General features: G+C 43.3%; 3 protein-coding genes across 5 annotated transcripts; 1 reads left to right on the forward strand and 2 right to left on the reverse strand.

Moving 5' to 3' along the window:
* Nucleotides 1-462: 462 nt before the first annotated feature.
* LOC102714793 (gamma-tubulin complex component 5-like) lies at nucleotides 463-6,407 on the reverse strand. Its single transcript, XM_006664103.3, has 17 exons — nucleotides 6,327-6,407; nucleotides 5,847-6,007; nucleotides 5,475-5,735; nucleotides 5,273-5,367; nucleotides 4,758-4,920; nucleotides 4,544-4,654; nucleotides 2,790-3,929; nucleotides 2,569-2,721; nucleotides 2,383-2,482; nucleotides 2,136-2,230; nucleotides 1,884-2,054; nucleotides 1,759-1,815; nucleotides 1,608-1,679; nucleotides 1,324-1,422; nucleotides 1,118-1,249; nucleotides 866-1,039; nucleotides 463-752 (listed from the first exon to the last, which is right to left on the reverse strand). The coding sequence occupies exons 2-17, from the start codon at nucleotides 5,985-5,987 to the stop codon at nucleotides 621-623; spliced, it is 3,096 nt and encodes a 1,031-aa protein (XP_006664166.1). The 5' UTR covers nucleotides 5,988-6,007; nucleotides 6,327-6,407; the 3' UTR covers nucleotides 463-620.
* A 2,203-nt stretch (nucleotides 6,408-8,610) lies between these two features.
* On the forward strand, nucleotides 8,611-11,843 carry LOC102715076. Its single transcript, XM_006664104.3, has 2 exons — nucleotides 8,611-8,922; nucleotides 9,098-11,843. The coding sequence occupies exon 2, from the start codon at nucleotides 9,208-9,210 to the stop codon at nucleotides 11,452-11,454; it is 2,247 nt and encodes a 748-aa protein (XP_006664167.1). The 5' UTR covers nucleotides 8,611-8,922; nucleotides 9,098-9,207; the 3' UTR covers nucleotides 11,455-11,843.
* Nucleotides 11,844-12,144: 301 nt separating this feature from the next.
* LOC102704583 (renalase) lies at nucleotides 12,145-17,430 on the reverse strand. Of its 3 annotated transcripts, none has more exons than XM_040529844.1 (9): nucleotides 17,075-17,430; nucleotides 14,951-15,344; nucleotides 14,574-14,861; nucleotides 14,012-14,138; nucleotides 13,433-13,494; nucleotides 13,119-13,340; nucleotides 12,826-12,947; nucleotides 12,606-12,744; nucleotides 12,145-12,466 (listed from the first exon to the last, which is right to left on the reverse strand). In XM_040529844.1, the coding sequence occupies exons 2-9, from the start codon at nucleotides 15,275-15,277 to the stop codon at nucleotides 12,305-12,307; spliced, it is 1,449 nt and encodes a 482-aa protein (XP_040385778.1). In that variant the 5' UTR covers nucleotides 15,278-15,344; nucleotides 17,075-17,430; the 3' UTR covers nucleotides 12,145-12,304. The 3 variants fall into 3 exon arrangements, with proteins under 3 accessions (XP_040385778.1, XP_040385777.1, XP_015698352.2); XM_040529843.1 differs by having other exon boundaries at nucleotides 13,119-13,349; XM_015842866.2 differs by lacking the exon at nucleotides 17,075-17,430 and having other exon boundaries at nucleotides 13,119-13,349; nucleotides 14,951-15,350.
* Between the last annotated feature and the right edge of the window lie 923 nt (nucleotides 17,431-18,353).

The following is an 18,353-nucleotide window of genomic DNA, read 5'->3' on the forward strand; positions in this document are numbered from 1 at the left end:
CTTTCCATGGTCTGGCGTCGATCTCATGGTTCAGTTTATTACATCGATATCTGCAACAACACTTTGTTCATTGCCATCATGCTGATATGCCTTACGGACTTAATCTCATGTCCACCGAAATGAGGCTAAATGTTGCCCATACATAACCTGTCAAATCTTGTAGATTCAGTTCTGTATGTTGCACATATCTCTTCAGTAGAAACAATTGTTTCACAAAATGTGCCAATGTGAGCCTTGGCCTTGTGAAGGTTCAACCGTTTAACATGTGGGCACAAGATCTATATCCACTGAAAAATTCTGTGATTCATGATTTGACAATGTAATTGAGAAGCAAACAGAGAGCAGGTCAAATTTCTGTGGCAAGAATATATATATTTGAGCAATCAATGGAAGCAAACTTGGGATATTAAGTCAGTCCTGTGAAAAGAAAAACCATACTGGCACAAAAATTACAACCTACAAATCCTAAAATATTCTGTAAGCATTGATCAGGCATGTTACAATTTACAAATCAAGTATATACATTCCACATAAAATGGAGAAGAGGAACACCTACGATCCTATGAACACTGCAGAAAATGAAGAGGAACACCTACGATCCTATGAACGCTGCAGGACTGCTACCGTGGCCGGGGCCCAGGGATGGCAGAGAAGCTTCCGCTATCAGACATGTAGTAGTGATTGTAGTTGATTCTCGTAACGAGATCCGCCAAATGCGGGAAGTGACCAACATTGAGCTTGAATGATAGGATCTGCCAAAGGATATTTTGAGGTTGTCAAATTATACTTGTCATGAAAATCTACTAAAACTACTAGTTCAGTCAGCATAACAGATCATTGAGTTTTGCAGTAGATGGAAACATACCCGGAGGAGAAACACAACACACTCATCAAATTGCTTCTCGATCCGGTCCACTTCCATCTCGCATCTTGCCTTGACAGCTGGGGCAGTACCACCAGTACCAAGAGTTTGTTCTATGTTGTGAAAGTCAAGTGCCAATCCGAGAATCGTCTTAACTCGACTAGCTATGAGGGCCCACTGCGCAAGGGATATGAACAATCTAGTTAATTTTTTGGAACTAAACGTTGATTGTTATGAGAATGACAAGGTACTCACCAGCTTATCAGAGGCTACAAAGCATTGTCGCTGAATAGAAGAGAGGTATGCATCATGAACTTCCATGACTTCATCCAGCGTAGTGGCAGATGCCATGCCATCACAAAGCTCAGTCCATGCACTATGGTATACCTACTCAAAAGCTGTTATGAGTACAATAGAGACAGTTGTAGAATGGAACAGATAAAGAAAAATATCTAACTCACCCGGTCCATGACGTATTGATGAAATGCATCAACAAAATGTAGGAGCTTCTGCTCTACTATTAAATGCTGTTTAAAATTCTGCACCGTGCTGCCTCCACCCTGCAGTGTGAATAGGTTTGACACAATATGTGTTTGTATAAATTGCAAAATAAATAATATAAACATGAAAAAGGTTTCATACATCAAGAATATACGAGTTTATATTGTTTCCAGATTTATCCGAGGATATACACACACACACAGACGGCATAAGATGATGGCAAGGTTATAGGATGGATGAGTACCTTCCACATCCACTTTCGGGTTTCGTCCAAAATAAACTTTGCACGCTTGACCTTTAGCAAGAACGCCATGACCTGATTGAGCAAAACAGCAAAAGACCAGAAGATGTCAAATAGATTGCACTGCTAAATAATTAGTCTAAATAGTAACTACCTGATTGTACTTCTTCAGTGCCTCCGTATTGACGATCAGATCGAGAGGCCAAGACACCTGCCATCACCAGCATAACATGAACGCATGGCAAAGAATGCAGAATATTGCCACTGTTTTGTGCATACCTTATATGTAAAATTAAGCACATCAAGTGCCTCGATGCCAAAACCTTGTGCACGACCTTTCCTGGAAGTTGTAGTTTCTTCATCATTGCGTGTGTCATGCTTTGCTAACGAAACAACCAAAGAATCTGGCGCACTTAGGAGCATTTTGTCAGCTGAGTTTCTTATGGATTCCTGCAGCCAATATCTGATAAGGTTATTAAGAGCATTTATGGGACATAAACTTTAATTGACTATATTAGCATAGTAAACCACCTGCAGCAAAGTGTTCAACTCGAAATCATCATCCCAGGAATTTCCTTTGTCGAGCTTATCAAAAATTGTTACCAGAAACTGCTGCAGCATGTCACCTAAAGGCTCAAGTTGGTCAATAGAACTGTATTAATTTCTTTACTCAATTTCAAAATAATGTTTATTTCTTTGATGAAACATGTAACCTTCCATTTAGTAAAAATATTTTTGAGGAAAAATATTATGAAGAGGCCAAGAACCTGTAGCATACCTGATCCTAGCAAATAAATAGCACGTAAAACAAAGAGTTCGTCCATTAATCTCCAGTCACCCATTAGCTTTGACAAGATTTGCTTGCCTATGTGATCGACCTGATGGGGGGAAATGCAAAACCTATTATACAGATGAACTAGCAATATATATAATGTAAATAATAGAATATAATGTTTGAGCAGACCTGTCTCTTTATACATTTAGAAAGGCATTCTTGGATGATACCAACTGGTTGAAGAGGATCCCTCAAACTCATGCTCTGAATAAACTTCAAAACCCTTGAGGCAAGTGTGCTATCCTTCTGCAAAGGTAAGATCTCTGACAGTGGGACATTTTCCTGCAGGGGAACAGGGTTACCAACTAATAAGAAAAAATGAACAGGCTATACTTCAGAATCAATCTCACATTTACACATGGCAGAAGAGTTGGGAATGTATAGAGTGCCTCCAAGGTTCTCCTGTCATCCTCTTGACGGGCATATTCTGAATCATCAAACTGAAAACCAAACTTGTAATCAGTTCCATCTAGTCTAGGGAGATATGTTGTAGATTGTGTATCACCAGGTCTAGTTCCTGAAGTGTCTCTATCACCAAATATAGCCTTCCGCATGTTCTCATCATTCAGTGGAGGAAGATGGAAACTTCTTGAAATATTTAAGTCACTCCAGGAGTTTTTGTTCTTCTGTAACATTTCTTGACAAGCAATGATTGCTGGGTTTTCATAGCAGGATAGGTTGAAATGCCTTTCTACTGCAATGGAAGATGCATCTTGATGATCTCCAGGAACAAATGTTGGATCTCTCATAACAGCATTTCTGGCTAAGGTTTTTTCCATACCATCATATTTCCTTCCTGAAGTAGCCTCTCTTAGGAGCTTTAACCAAGTCTTCTCAGAGCTGTTTTCTCCACATGTCTCCTCTGTTTCTTGCACACTACTCTTACTATGCACAAACTTTTTGTTAACTGGAGCATTATCAGCACACAAATTTCTTAAGTAATCATCAACATGGACACCATTTTCCAACAGACCAGATAGGCATATCAAGAAGCTCTCAGACAATGTTAAGAAACCCATTTTCCGAGGATCATTTCCAAACTGACCTGTAGATTCTTCAATAATTTCTTCACATGCTAGATGCTTGTCTTGAATTCTTAAGCTTGAGGTATCTGGCTGAAACTTCTGTTGACTAATGTAATTGCCATGCTGATCAACATTGAACTCATGTATTACTTCACGAGTTTGAATCCGATGTGCATCTTGAACATGCTGAACAAGCTGAAACGATTTTCCAGCAGATAAAATGGCTCTTGCTATATCCTTCAAGAAAACAGGGCATAATATATCTGCAGACCCTTGATTGCTAGATTTCAAGAAGGTTCCTGTGGCAGTTGCTTCCTGGCTCATCAATTCCTTTTTCCTGGTAGATTCACTGCCAGCTAAAGTTGATGAACTGTCAGCTCGTGGCCCTCGTACTCTGAGCATATAGCTCATTTCCCAGAATGCTGGTTGATCTATTGTAACTTCCTTGTTCGCATAAAAGAACATCTACAGAAAACAGGTTCCCAAACCACAACAGAAGTTTTAAAATGCAAATCATAGCACATATCATGATGGCTGTTCAAAATATTAATATTAAAGGATTTGCATCAGTTGCATCCCTACAGGATTATACATCAGGCTTGTAATCAAGGTAATATTAACTACATGATCTCAAGTAGCAACTCTACAGCAAGCATTTCCAAAACTTGGAAGTGTTTATAAGACTAACCAAACTTAACAAATGAGCCCAACACAAAGAAACATTTCAGACATAAGAGTAACAACATCATTCTAGAAAGAATTTTGGTATAATCATATCATATATACAAGTCAAAATCATAAATGCATATGATTATGGGTGACTTTCAGGATACACATCGAATAGGGTTAAGATCTCTGCCATGTGCCAACTCCACCCCCAAAAGATCATGTGATATCGTGCTGACAACATAATGATATAATCATGCTTTATGTTTGAATTGAGGTAGTCAGGTTGAGCAAAGAATACATGCTTTGCTTTCCTCACAGTATTTCACAGCTAACATGTCAACATAACTTGAAAGTTGCGAATACCAGTTAATAATGTCAACAGGTAGTTAGAAAATGGGTTCCTTCAATACCTCTTCATAAGGGTCATCAAGAATACCATCATAGAGCCAGGAATCAAGACACTGAAGATATGGTAACAAGCTTCCAGTGAATATCACTAACAGCATATGATAAGGTTCACCCTGGAATTTATCACAATTTCAGATGTAAGATTGTGGAACATTCTGATAACAAACAAATAAGACCAGGTATAGGTATTTGGACAATTGGGTATTTTTGTGCAACCTCGCCATCTTCCACAAGACAGACTTCATTTAACTTCTTAAAAAGATGGGTTACAACATGAACCGCCACTTCAGTAGATGCCATTTGCGCGCCAGAACTCCAAAAGGCATCAGGCACAGATCCTTGCACAACTTGATACAAATGTTCTGCTCCAGAATATAAACTGCAACAGAATTTGTATTATGGGGCAAGTGAAAGCCACAATCTGTCAAGTGATAAAGAGGGCATGAAACTGAAAACATGAGTTATCATTTGTAGAGCCCTCCCCGCCTTTCAAAAAGACTACCCCAAAAAGTTTAAAACTATACTATCATAAAGTCTGTTGTATAATATCTGATATCTCTGCAGAATATTTTTTTGCCATCACATATTACATAGAGTTGCTGAGTGCATCTGCCATCACACTAACATAAAACACCAGTATTAAAACCAACCTAGTTATCTATTTAGTAAAATGACTAAATTAACAGTATACTGAAGAACAAAAGGAATATTATCGTAGAATGGAGCATGACCTTGACATAGAATCAGTCAATCCTAGCAGAGTTATAGTCCTGTCAACCGAAAGAAACAGCTGCTCTTCCTCCTTGAGAGCTGCTTTGCGGAGCCTCTGATGTTATTGTGACAACAATGGTTGGAATTTTGGACAAAAAAAAGTGTCATCCCCAAAGACCACTAGAAGAGTAGAAGTAACTGCAATCTGAATTGCAACCTCACCGTTAGCCAAGAATCGACTGAACTAGCGAATGCACTCAGCGTCGGAGTTCCATGACCACATGATCTCACCCTCCCAACAAATAACTCCACATGCTTCAAGCATGTCGCAGCAAACAGAAAAGGCTTGAGCACAGTTCTGAGGCTCATATGTGACAGGTGCGAAACATACACCCCTGCTTTCTGACAGTATCCCAGCGCATCCTTGTCCCAGTAGAGCAAGGCCGTGTCAAAGCCTTGGAGCACTTGAAAGACACCATTAACCTGCAACACCGAGACAGAATATGTCTATATGATCTTGCACACAAAGGAAGCATAGCGCAATTCTTATTCCCACCAAGAATGAAAGGAACAGCACCGGAATGAATCTCCCACCAATTCATGCTCTTGTGTCATCCGGTCTGGAACAGGTGTCGCATGAGGAAGGCCATCAGAGACGCTGCACTGAAGCTTGCATATAAAGCTCTCGGCGCCATCGGCCTCCAGCAAATTGGCGGTTTGCTGCGGAAGAACCATGGGCGGATCCACTTGACGCACTGTGACATTTGTGTGAAATGAAGGTGGAAAAGAAAAAAAAAGAGTGAGTTGCAGATTCAACTAGGTAATTTAACTATAGTTTTAACACTGTAGTAGCACTTGGCCATCCATTTCATTTAGAACCATAAATTTGCATCGCTTTGCAGGTTGAACCAGAGTGGGTGGGCAAAATTGCACCCAAATCCATCCCCCCTAGCAATTCCCCTCCTCTAATGAGCAGTTCAGCGCCCCGCAACACTTGAATTCACTAACATAATTCAATTTCTCCTCGCCCAAAACCAACCAGCTCCAGCGAGAGGAACCCTAATCCTAACTCACCCGCGGCTTTGTGCAGAGAATCCAACGCATAACCCGCCCGCCTCAGACGACGAAACCGGCAGATACAGGCGACCCGGTCTGCGCCCCCCTCACCCTCGAGCTGGGAGCTCCCGCCCGCCTCGCGCCTCGCGGACACCGCCGCGCGATCCTCCCGGCGCGGCAATGGCAGCCCGAGTCGGCGCGGGCAAGCTTCCCTTACCACCAAAAAGGAACCACCAGTGCGCGCCTCCCACCACCACCACCACCCAGGACTCCGCCCCGTCCCTAGACCAGTAGGAGCAAGAGGCCCAGGGAGCTCGAGAAGGAGGAGGAGGAGGAGGTCGCGGTGGGAGAGAGAGGAGGGTGGTGGCCGGCGGAGTGGAGTGGGGGCGCGGATCTCGCGGTGGCTCTGCCGCCCGCGCCGCCGCGCCGCTGGCTGGGCCGTGGGCTTGGTAGAGGTGGGCCACAGAATGGGCCTCGGGCCTCTGAAACTGCATGAAACGGCGACAAAGGAAGAAAAAAAAATCATTAATGTACCCTCTGAAAAATCATGTTGCCATGCCAAGGTTATTGGAAAAGTCATAAGACTCGTATAATTTTGGTGAGTATTTATGCGTACTTCTTAATAATCGATTGGGTCAAAGCATACATGACTTTCGAGGCTAGTCTTGTATTGAGATCAAAATTGTAGAAGTTCGATGGAATATTATCCAGAGTTGTAAGGTTCTCCGTTCTAAAATACAAGTATTTCTAAAATTTGAATTTTATATCAAAATATATATTTTTTATACTATTCACAATATTATTTTTCACAACAATCATTTCTGTTTCAAGAGTCTTATCACTTTACCCCCACTTACAGCATTATTTTTCCGCACCCTACTTATAATTATAAACCAAAATTTAAATTTTCAACCTCAAATTTTAAGTTGATTTTAGAGATTTTTTATTGTAGTTTATTTTCTAGCCTTAACTTTTAGATCGTTGAGAATACGTATATAAAATTTATTCATAAATTATTTTTCGTTTACAAATATGTCAGCCATACAATCATCCCCAATATTATCCAGAAATGTAAGTACTTACTATATTCCAAAATACAAGTATTCTAAAATTTGAATCCTATATCAAAATATGAAAATTCTAGCATTGTTCGTAATATTATTTGTCACGTCAATCATTTCCATTTCAAGAGTCTTATCGTTTTACTCCTACTTATAACTCTATCGTTTTCTTCTGCTTATGCTTATAAGTCAAAACTTAAATTTTTAATTTTAAATCTAGAATAGATTTTTTTCATCGTAGTTTATTTTCTAGTATAGGCTTTTAAATAGCTAAGAACACTTGTATAAATTTTTTATAATTATTTTTCTATTTGCAAATATGATGTTTGACTCCTCGATAAGCCAAACGACCACCCCTTACTCTTTCATCTCAATCCATTTCTAGGTGCATGATAGTATTTTCTTCAAAACCTTATTCCCTGCTAAACAAATAAGAAATGTTTTCATTTTGAAATGAGTTAGTATATTTGACTAAGTCAAGTATCACATTTAACATTAAAAATCATGTTTGAATAAAGTTGTGATGAATAAATTAAGTTTTCATCTTTGATATAGTGGTTGCATCTATTTTTCGTGACAATAACTTTAAGACTAATGATGATTATGGTTAGCTTGTATCGAGTTAATTTTATTGTTGTTTATATCCTACCACTAACTGATTTTATGGCCGTTGAAAACAATGTCATTATTTTCGATTGTAAAGACCGTAGCTTAGATCCAAAATAGAGATGGGAAACAGTTTCCTAAAAAAACATTCTTCTTTTGTCTATGCGCAATAAATAAGTCAATCCTCATTTTACACTATGTTTTTTTTTGTCGAAAAATTTCTCAGCTGCTGACTTGGCCTAAAGAGAATGTTCGGATCCATATCAACGTGTGCCTTATAAATATTTTTGCGGTAAAGTTTGAATGCTTATTCCGCTGTCAAAATCATGACAAGTTAACTACCGTAGATCCATCTAATAGAGGTTAGTTTCGTCGATAAACTAAACACACTTAAAATGTGTCATGCAATAAGCTGGCATCCACCAATACACCCACGGTGGGGCTTTTCGTGTCATCTCAGTTTCAAATAAAACGAAATTACATCAAAGTTTGTTTTTTTTCGAAATAAAGTTTCTTTTTTGAATGATTTTTTTTAAGATGGTAAAGAAAAAGATGACAAGTAGAATGCCCGAAATGCCCCTCTACCCCACAAATCTGTTTCTTCTCCTCCCTTCTCTTCTCCCCCACCGTCGCTCTTCTCCTCTCGCTCGCTCAAATCTCCTCCGATCTGTAGCCGACCAAGGAGGAGGAGGAGGAGCCAGCCGCGGCCGCCGCCTTTCTCCCCCCTCACCGCCGCGCGCAGCCGCTCCGGCGACCAGGCCACGCCGCGGGGCGGCAGGAGATCACCGCCCCCGCACCCTAGCTAGCCTTTTCTCCGGTTCTTGCCCCTCCTCCTCCTCCTCCTCCTCCTAGCGCGGCCGACGAGGAGTGCGGGGGGCGCGACGCCGGCGGTCTCGTCATCCCGTCGGCCTCCTCCCGTAGCGCCTCGGGTTCAAATCGAATTGGAGGTACTTATTAGTCCATCCCCTCTCGTGCCCCTCCTCGGAAGCTCATTTCTTTCATGTGGAGTGGATTGGGGATTCATCTGGGCTTGGGGGATTGGGGTTCGACTCATCCGGGTTGATTTCTTTGATGCGGGATGCGGCGCTGACGAAAAGTTCGTTTTTCCCCCCTCTTTTGCAGAGAAATTTGGGTGGGGGGTTCAGGTGAGCCCCCCTCTCCATGCCGGACGTCAGGTCAGCCACTGATCGCCGGGAGATTGCGATTCTGAGTTTTCTTGGCTGTGATCGCTGATGGCCAACCACGACTTGGTTCTCGGCCACGGCGAGAACCCCGAGTTGGCGCTGGGGCAGAACCACCATGACTTTGGGCAGGAAGACCACGGGCTAGGGCTCGGGCACAGCCACGAGCTTGGCCTCGGCCACGGCCATGACCATGACCTTGTTCTGGGGCAGTCGCACGAGCACGAGCATGATCATGATCTGGGTCTCGGGCACCACCATGATAGCCAGCTGGTTCTAGGGCATGACCACCATGGCCACACCAGCGAGCTTGCGTTGGGGCAGGGGCACGATGACGATCCGCACTCCCTGGATGGTCAAGACCATAATGGGCTTGCCATGACGGAGAATCATGAGCTGACGCTCACGGATGCGCATCACCTTGATGTCGACCAGAATATGGATCAGCTGTCTCTTGAGCAAGCCCACGAGCTCGCCCTCCAGCCAGCACATGACTATTCGCAGGGCCCTCTTGCGGTCGCCCCTGTTGTTCAGTCACGGAAGATGGTTGTCAGCCCTGAGTTTCAGCTTGCGGTGGGGCAGGAGTTCCCTGAAGTCATGAGTTGCCGCAGAGCCATCCGCAACACTGCCATTGCCTGCCATTTTGAGATACAAACGGTGAAGTCTGATAAGACACGCTTCACTGCTAAGTGTGCTGCTGAGGGCTGCCCATGGCGCATTCATGCTGCTAAGCTCCCTGGTGTGCCCACTTTCTCCATCCGAACTATCCATGACAACCACAGTTGTGTGGGAATAAACCATCTAGGCCACCAGCAGGCATCTGTGCAGTGGGTTGCAAATACTGTCGAAGAGAGGCTACGTGAGAACCCACACTGCAAGCCCAAGGAAATTTTGGAAGAAATCCACAAGTCACATGGGATCACGTTATCCTATAAGCAAGCATGGAGAGGGAAGGAGCGGATCATGGCAGCAGTTCGGGGGTCTTTTGAGGAAGGGTATCGGCTCCTTCCTGAGTATTGTAGGCAAGTTGAAAGAACAAATCCAGGAAGCATAGCTCGTGTCTATGGGAATCCGGATGATAACTGCTTCCGTCGACTCTTCATATCATTCCATGCATCAATATATGGTTTTGTGAATGCATGCCGTCCACTCATTGGGCTTGACAGAACCGTTCTAAAAAATAAGTATCTCGGCACCTTGTTTCTTGCCACAGGATTTGATGGTGATGGTGCCCTATTTCCTCTGGCGTTTGGTGTGGTTGATGAGGAAACTGATGAGAATTGGGTATGGTTTTTGTCTGAGCTGCACGAATTGCTGGAGAAGAACACAGAAAACATGCCAAGACTCACTATATTGTCTGATAGACGCAAGGGAATAATTGATGGAGTTGACTTCAAATTCCCAACTGCATTCCATGGGCACTGCATGCGCAGTCTCAGTGAAACTTTCCGAAAGGAGTTCAATAACCCAGTGCTTGTCAACCTTCTCTGGGAGGCTGCTAATGCACTGACTGTGATAGAATTTGAAACTAAGTTACTAGAGATAGAGGACACGTCCCCAGAAGCTGTTTGTTGGATAAGACGCCTACCTCCTCGCCTTTGGGCCACAGCTTACTTTGAGGGGACACGGTATGGTCACCTAACAGCAAATATCACAGAATCACTGAATTCTTGGATATTGGATGCTTCAGGCCTTCCCATAATTCAGATGATGGAGTGTATCCGACGCCAATTAATGACATGGTTCAACGAACGGCGTGAAGCAAGCATGCAGTGGACAACTATCCTTGTGCCTGCAGCGGAGCGACGTGTGCAAGAAGCAATTGAGCGTGCACGGGGCTACCAAGTTGCCCGAGCCAATGAGGCTGAATTTGAGGTCATCTCGCCTCATGAGGGAACTAATATCGTGGACATCCGCAACAGGTGCTGTTTGTGCCGTGGGTGGCAGCTCTATGGTGTGCCTTGTGCTCATGGCGTGGCAGCGTTGCTCTCCTGCAGACAGAATGTCCACCGCTATACAGAGAGTTGCTTCACCGTTGCGACATACCGCAAGACGTACTCGCAAACGATCCACCCTATCCCAGACAAAACCCTCTGGAACGAAACATCTGATCAAGGCCAGGCTGAAGAGACCAAGGTAGACATAATCATCAACCCGCCAAAATCCCTGAGGCCTCCCGGGAGGCCAAGGAAGAAGAGAATCCGTGCAGAGGACCGTGGTCGAATCAAGAGAGTTGTGCACTGTAGCCGCTGCAACCAAACAGGTCATTTCAGAACTACTTGTGCTGCTCCCATATGAAAAAAAAAACCCAATTCTGTTGTTCTGAAGTAGCTGCAGTTTTTTTTGTGAAAAGTTAGAAGTTAGAGTCTACTATTCAAACGTCCTCTTTGCAGATGGGCACCTTGGTCATACTACATACTGCTGTTGGTTTAGGTGTAATTTAATAATGTTGACTATACTATGTATGCCAATCATATGCCATGGTGGACCTGCATGTGGGCACCAGCTCGTCGGATCAGACCAAATCGTATAGGCTGGTGTTGAGTGAAAAGTAATTGGCTTAACCCGGTGCAAAGTGAATTATTTTGTTAAACCTAGTGCAAAGTGCATGCCATTTTCTTTGAAATATTATGTGCTCAACATGATGATTACTCCACCTTATATGTGATACTCTTGATGTTACATGGCAAGTTATGATGACTCATCGGTTACTGCCCTGTTGTTTATGTAACACCATTTCTCTCTGTACATTGGTGCTCTTTCCTGTACCGTGGTTGCTGTGTAATGCTGTGTTTGCATTGCTCTTTTCATGTAGCTCTGATTGCTGTGCAATGGTGTATTTGCTCTGGTTATTTTGATGATGAAGTAGTAACACTCTTGTTTGAATCAAGAATTACACTGGATTTACCTAGGAACACTACAGCTCTTCCAATATATGTACCGAGAATTTAAGAGCCTTCCAAACAACAAGAGGCAAGATACATCAGGTAGATGAAAAATTCTAAGAGCTTTAAAAAAATTCTAGCAGATACATGGTGGATGTACATTTGTGCCGGTTACAACATACGCGTTCTGTGCCACAAAAGAATCAGCTCACAATTTTACATGCTACAGAAATGATCGGTACACAATCATCAAATCAAAAAGTTCATGTACTCGGTTGTAGCTGAGCTTCCGCTACCTGCAGTTTCTGAGTCTCTAAACCTGGGAACTGACCAATATCATGACCTTCAACCTGGTTCAAGTTCTCATGCAAACCCATTGCAAACTCCTCAGGTCGTTCACCGCTGCTTGCAAAGTAATCGGCGATCTGCATTATAGAATTTGTGATAACTACCATATAAATGGATGAATTCATATAGAATGAATTAGTAATTCATTTGTTTACTGCTAGATGTGAGATATGCTATAGAGTGCAGAAACAGATAGGAAATGAAGGCAATATTTACATGGTTTGCAAGAGACATTCCGCTCAGCGCTGCAGCTTCTATACTTGAACCTGTAAGCCAGTCACCGCAGATGCCTGCTCGCCCTTGGGGATCAAATATGCATGGGACTCCTGGAGTGTTCATTGGTAAAGCTGCACCCCTGTGTTTCGGGCACTGAATTCATCACTGCGTTTTAACATGATAAACCAAATATAAGAGATTCAGGGTATGCATTACTTACCACAATTGTACTCTTGTGTAAAATGGTTGCTGAAGAGATCCTCTTGATAGTCCTAAAGCAAGTTCTACACCTTGAAGCATGTCTTCCTTAACCTTTTCTGACGTGACCTTTGGAATGTTTTCCTGTTATCAACAATCAAATATATTTTAGAGAATTCAGCAGAAGAAAAGGAAAAGAGTCTAGGAAAATATCTTAAAATGTGGTCTTTTAATTAATTGTAACGATGTGTAGTGCCATGCAACTAGGGGGTACAACAAAAGCAAAATATCAAATAACTTCAGCGAATAAGCCACCTGTGGAACTTTGTTCCTTTTTCCATAAGCAGCAGTGCTGAAAAATGTCCAGCACTCAGGTCTGCCGGTTTGCAAAGGGAAAAGTTTCTGACTGTTGTTAGCCATCCAAGAGAGAGAATCGACATCTTTCACAAATGATCCTTCGAATGTTCCATAGGGATCACTTTGTGGAATCGGGAGAGGATCTTCAAATGCCGCAAGGAGTGCCCAGACAGAACTCAACTGTAATCTCTGAGCATAGAGGGTATGAAACTCAAGTAAGAACTTATAAGATAAGGATATGCCTTTTCAGTTCAGTTTGTTGTGTCAGTAACCTTCATTTGTCTTGTCAGTAGTGGTAGACCTGATGTAGAGAGCAGACGATTGGCACATTTCCCTGATTAGTGACTAAAGAGAGGTTAGGCATCGATGTGCTTCTGGTTTTAAAAGAAGCGACTTCCAGAAACACAAGATGATGATGTTTACACAAAAAATGCATATGGTCTTGTCTATGGTCCATAGTAATTTCTTCCTTTTGTGAATTCAATAATATCTTTATTGCACTTGTGGTAAACTGGTATTATTACTTTCCTAATCCTTCTATACTAATCATAAACTGGCAGATGAAGAAAATGAGCCATATCCATCCAAGCACAAGAATCAAACCCCCTCAGTAATCTCTCAATGGAAGCAGCACTCTTATTTAGTATTCGGGAATATAATTGTCATTATATGGTACTCCTATAAGAAACTGTACCCTAAATCATGGCAATGTGGCATTTTAGGCAATACTTCGGACTATTGTGAAACTACTCTTTGAAAAGGCACGAATTGGAAAAAAAGATTGAACTCCTGAACTTCCAACCCAGCTAGAGAGAAAGATAAGAGGAATACTGTGTAGAATTCGCACTGACCATTATGTGCTATCACAATTGCATCATATTGACCATGAGGCTTTTCATTCTCAAACAAGCGCCACATGCCATTGAACGGCTCAAGCTTGCTTATCCAACAACGCCGCACGACCTCAACCAGGTCACTCTGCACAGGTTGACATGCCACTCAGCAATGGAATGAGCACCCAAGAATATGACAGCAATCAAAATTTCAGCTCAGACTTCTGAGTGATTCAGAATCTCAGATCAGCTCTGACAACAGTTCATACTAATATAAATATTCAGTTCTACAGGTGTTCTACGATGTTATCAACTGATTCTAGAACTAATCTAGACCGTTCATTTTTTCTAATTCAATACTACCACAGCAACTACTGGTAGTAAAATAATTTTTCTACTGGTAGTAGAATTTTTAATCTAACAGTTGAGATTCTTATATCAATGGTAATTCTGACAGTAGAATACGAGAGTATTGCAGTCAAGCTCTCAGTTCTAGCATCTAGAATGGAATATGATCTTGCAAACATTTTGCGGATATATTGCTCAAGAAAACAAATGTGAGATATCACAATGGGTATACCTTAGGCAGAATCGCATCTGCAAGCGGCCGCATCCCGTTCACGCCGATGTACCGTGGTGTCGAGGAAGGTATAGGCCTAAAATGGCCACCGGCGTCGAGCTCACCGATCAAGCCTCTCCACTCACGGACCAAGCCCTTGCCAATCCACTCGTCGACCAGCCTCTGGAACCTCTCGTCGCTCACGGTGAAGAACTGCGCCGCGTGGTCGAACACCAGTTCCTGCTGCTGCTGCGCGTCGCCGGCGGCGACCGCTCTCGTCGCCATCCTCCCTCCTAGCCCGTGCATCCCCTGCAGCAGAAGCAGAAGCAGAAAGAGGGTGAGGAGTCCCGCATGCGGCGAGGAAGGCAGTGAGTGAGGGCCGTGGGGAGGAGGCGAACCGTGTCGAAGACGACGGTGCGGACACCACGGGCGGCGAGGGAGGAGGCGCAGGCGAGGCCGGAGGCCCCGCCGCCGATGACGGCGACGGTGGGGTCAGGGGGAACCGACGTGGAGAACACCACCTGCTCTTGCTGGAAGCTCTTCTTGATGGCCGACTGCCGCGAGAACCCGGGCTTGCCGCGCTGCCGCTGCGGCGGGGGCGGCCTCGTCGGGCGCCCGCTGCCGCCACCTCCTCCGGAGGATGCGGCCGTGGAGAAACGGGACGCCGCCAGCGCAGCGGCAGGGCTAGGGCAGCGTGGCGCTGGGAGGAGGAGAGGCGGTGGCATCACGGCAAGTGTTCGACGAAATGCTCGACGGGGGTGGGTAGGCTGGAGCGGGTAACCCGACCGTTATCTGTTTACGGGTTGGATTTTTTTTATTTTAACTGTTAGTATTTGTCCAGTAAAATAGAGAAAACCTCAGCAGTTCACAGTAAAATAGAGAAAACCGTGTCACTAGTAACGTGCTCGTGCTAATGCTACGGTGTCAACCAGGGTTTCTCTTACCGCGCAAGCCGCCAAAACCGCGGTACCACGCTAACGCACGGTAACCGCAAAAACCGGGATGAATTTGAATCCAAAAAATTTAAATTTAAACTCGCGCGGTTTTCGCGGCTTACCGCGCGGTATCCGCGCGGTAAGCCACGAAAACCACGGTACCTACTTGTTGGAACAACACATGAGAACGGCGGTTACCGTGGCTTACTGCGCGGTTTTTTAGCCGAAACCGTGGTTACCGTGAGGAAACCGCGGTTACCGCGAGGAGAACGTGGGTGTGATGTCAAATAAAAAAAACTTTAAAAAATCTAAAAAATACATAAAAAATAGGAAAGTATTTTGTGACTATATTTATGACAATAGGACATGTTATAAGGAAAACAAGAAAATTTTCACATGACATTTTCTAAATTCTTAATATTGCAACATACAAACATACACCAGCATATCACACTTCACCAAACAATTCACTTCAATAACAAGTAATAACAACTTTATTTTGATTGTTGCGTCACAACTATACCTACTACCCATTATTACGAATAAAACTATTATGCACATACTAAGATGCACGTATAATTTTCCTCTATACATATTTTCCATATATCTATCGTTGTATATTTGTATTTCAACATTATGTACCCTAGTGTCTAGTGTAAATTAATAATGACTCAACACAAAATATTCTTGACCATCTTCCTGTGAAATATTACTTGCAATAGGCTATTTTTTAATTTTGTTTCCCGAAATACTCGTTTATGATTTTTAATTACGCTGGGAATACATTTTTTCATTAATTTCTTTGACAAAACTACACCATATATCAACATATACCACATATATTTTTTTCATTAAATTTCCTCATTTTTTTTAAATTCTCCTCAAATTTAAACTCGGTTACCACGGCTTACCAAAACCGTGCCTCTGCGGAGAGCACGGTTACCGCGGTAACCGCCGTGGTTTTCGCGGTTTTGCAAACCCTGGTGTCAACTATATCGATTGTTAAATTTATTATCATATAAAATGCATTCAGGCTTAAAATCGATTCAAGTTATATATCAAATATTATATTGTAAAGTGCAAATAGTATGATCTGCATATATATTTAGCCTGATACCATCGAATATAATATTTTTATATTGTGAACAAAATGTATCCATATGGAGAAACATAAGCTAACACCATGGCTAAAATGCCCCTGCTCAATTTAAAAGCATGGCAGCCTGTCCACCTCCAGGCCGAAAGAACGCCCAGCAAAAAAACCAAACAGCACCCATGTGGACAGAGCATCCATTCAGCTTATTTGCAAACATTAAAATGCATCCATTCAGCTGATTTGCAAACATTAAAATTAAATCCCAGGCATTCATCATCATATAATAAATCATATTATACATGAATTTGTGTCATCAACGTTAAATTCAGTATAATAAGCGGCAACTAAAGTCATTTCTTACTCCAAAAATTAATTTCTAGGTTCTACCATGCAACTAAACACTAAATTCAGGGAAATGCACTAACTAAAATCGTAGCAGTATACTAACTAATCAAAAAAATTTAGAGCACTAAAATTGAAATAGGGCTTACCGGGGGAGGAGAGCTGGCAGCACGACGGCCGGGTACTGCCGCTGACGGGGCCCAGGGGGAGGAGAATTGCCGGCGCCGCCCCGAGGCGGCGAGCTGGCCACGGCGGCCGGGGATAGCGCGGCTGCAGGGGGGTGGCCGCGTCGACCTGCCGCCGGGCCTGAGGACGCAGCCTGGCCGCGGCTGCAGGGGGAGGCGGCGGCGGCCGGGGGGGGGCGCTGACGGAGGAGGGGGCGGCGGCCACGGGTCCGGCGTAGGGAGAAGGCAGCGGCGACCGTGCAGATCGGCGGGGAACTGGGGGAAGGCGGCGTCGGGCGTGGCTGCCTGATGGGAGGACGAGCCGACGCTACTGTCCAGCCAGTAGGCCCAGTATGTCTATTCAGAATAGAAGAGGGTATTTCTGGACATTTAGTGTATTTTTTTTGATGAAAACAAAATGAGAATACACCTTTAAATACGGTGAGGTGGTATTTTGTTAAAAAATGTTAGATGAAGGGTGATATTTTACTATGCTAGTGGGTGATATTTTGTTAAAGACATCTAAATAGAGTGAGATACAATTAAATTTCTCAAGAAAGCTTTGAGAAAAACTTAACTTGTATTGGGTTAAGCTTTGGGAATCAAGCTACATAGGTCAGGGGGCCGCCGGCCGAGTGTCGCGCCATGCCGCTCCGTCGCTGAACTCTACCGCTTCGCTGCAACACCCTGCTGCTCTGCCGCTGCTGTGGTGCTGCTGTGGATAAGCGCCATCGCCGCTGCCACAAAGGGGAAGAGTACACGAATATATTAGGGTTTTAGTATTATCTTATGTGATAGGCTATTTGGGCTGGAAAGTGGGAACCTGGGCTTTGAGAGGCCATGGGCGGGGCTCGCCCGAACGAGTAGGACTGGGCCATTGGAGTTTTATATTTTTGGAAATGAACTTTTGGAAAATATATATAGGTATTATGTCTCGTTCGCTTTCCCCCTTACAACCTCAGATTCTCTCGTTTTTCACGCGCATATATTCCGAACTGCTAAACGGTGTATTTTTTGTTAGAATTTTCTATATGAAAGTTGCTTTAAAAATTAAGCTTAATTCATTTTTCTAATTTTTATAATTAATTAATCATATATTAATCTATTATCGTGTTTTCTGTGTCGGTTAACAACCTACCTCCCGAACGCATTAGTCCACTAAAATGGTTTCCAAGAGTGGGCTCAGGCCCAATTCCGCCCTTGCATGACCCCATATGAGAAGGGTGTGATTGCCAAAGATTTGATAACACATGTATAGTGTATT

Source organism: Oryza brachyantha, chromosome 12, assembly GCF_000231095.2.
Source record: "Oryza brachyantha chromosome 12, ObraRS2, whole genome shotgun sequence".
Taxonomy (NCBI): Eukaryota; Viridiplantae; Streptophyta; class Magnoliopsida; order Poales; family Poaceae; genus Oryza; species Oryza brachyantha.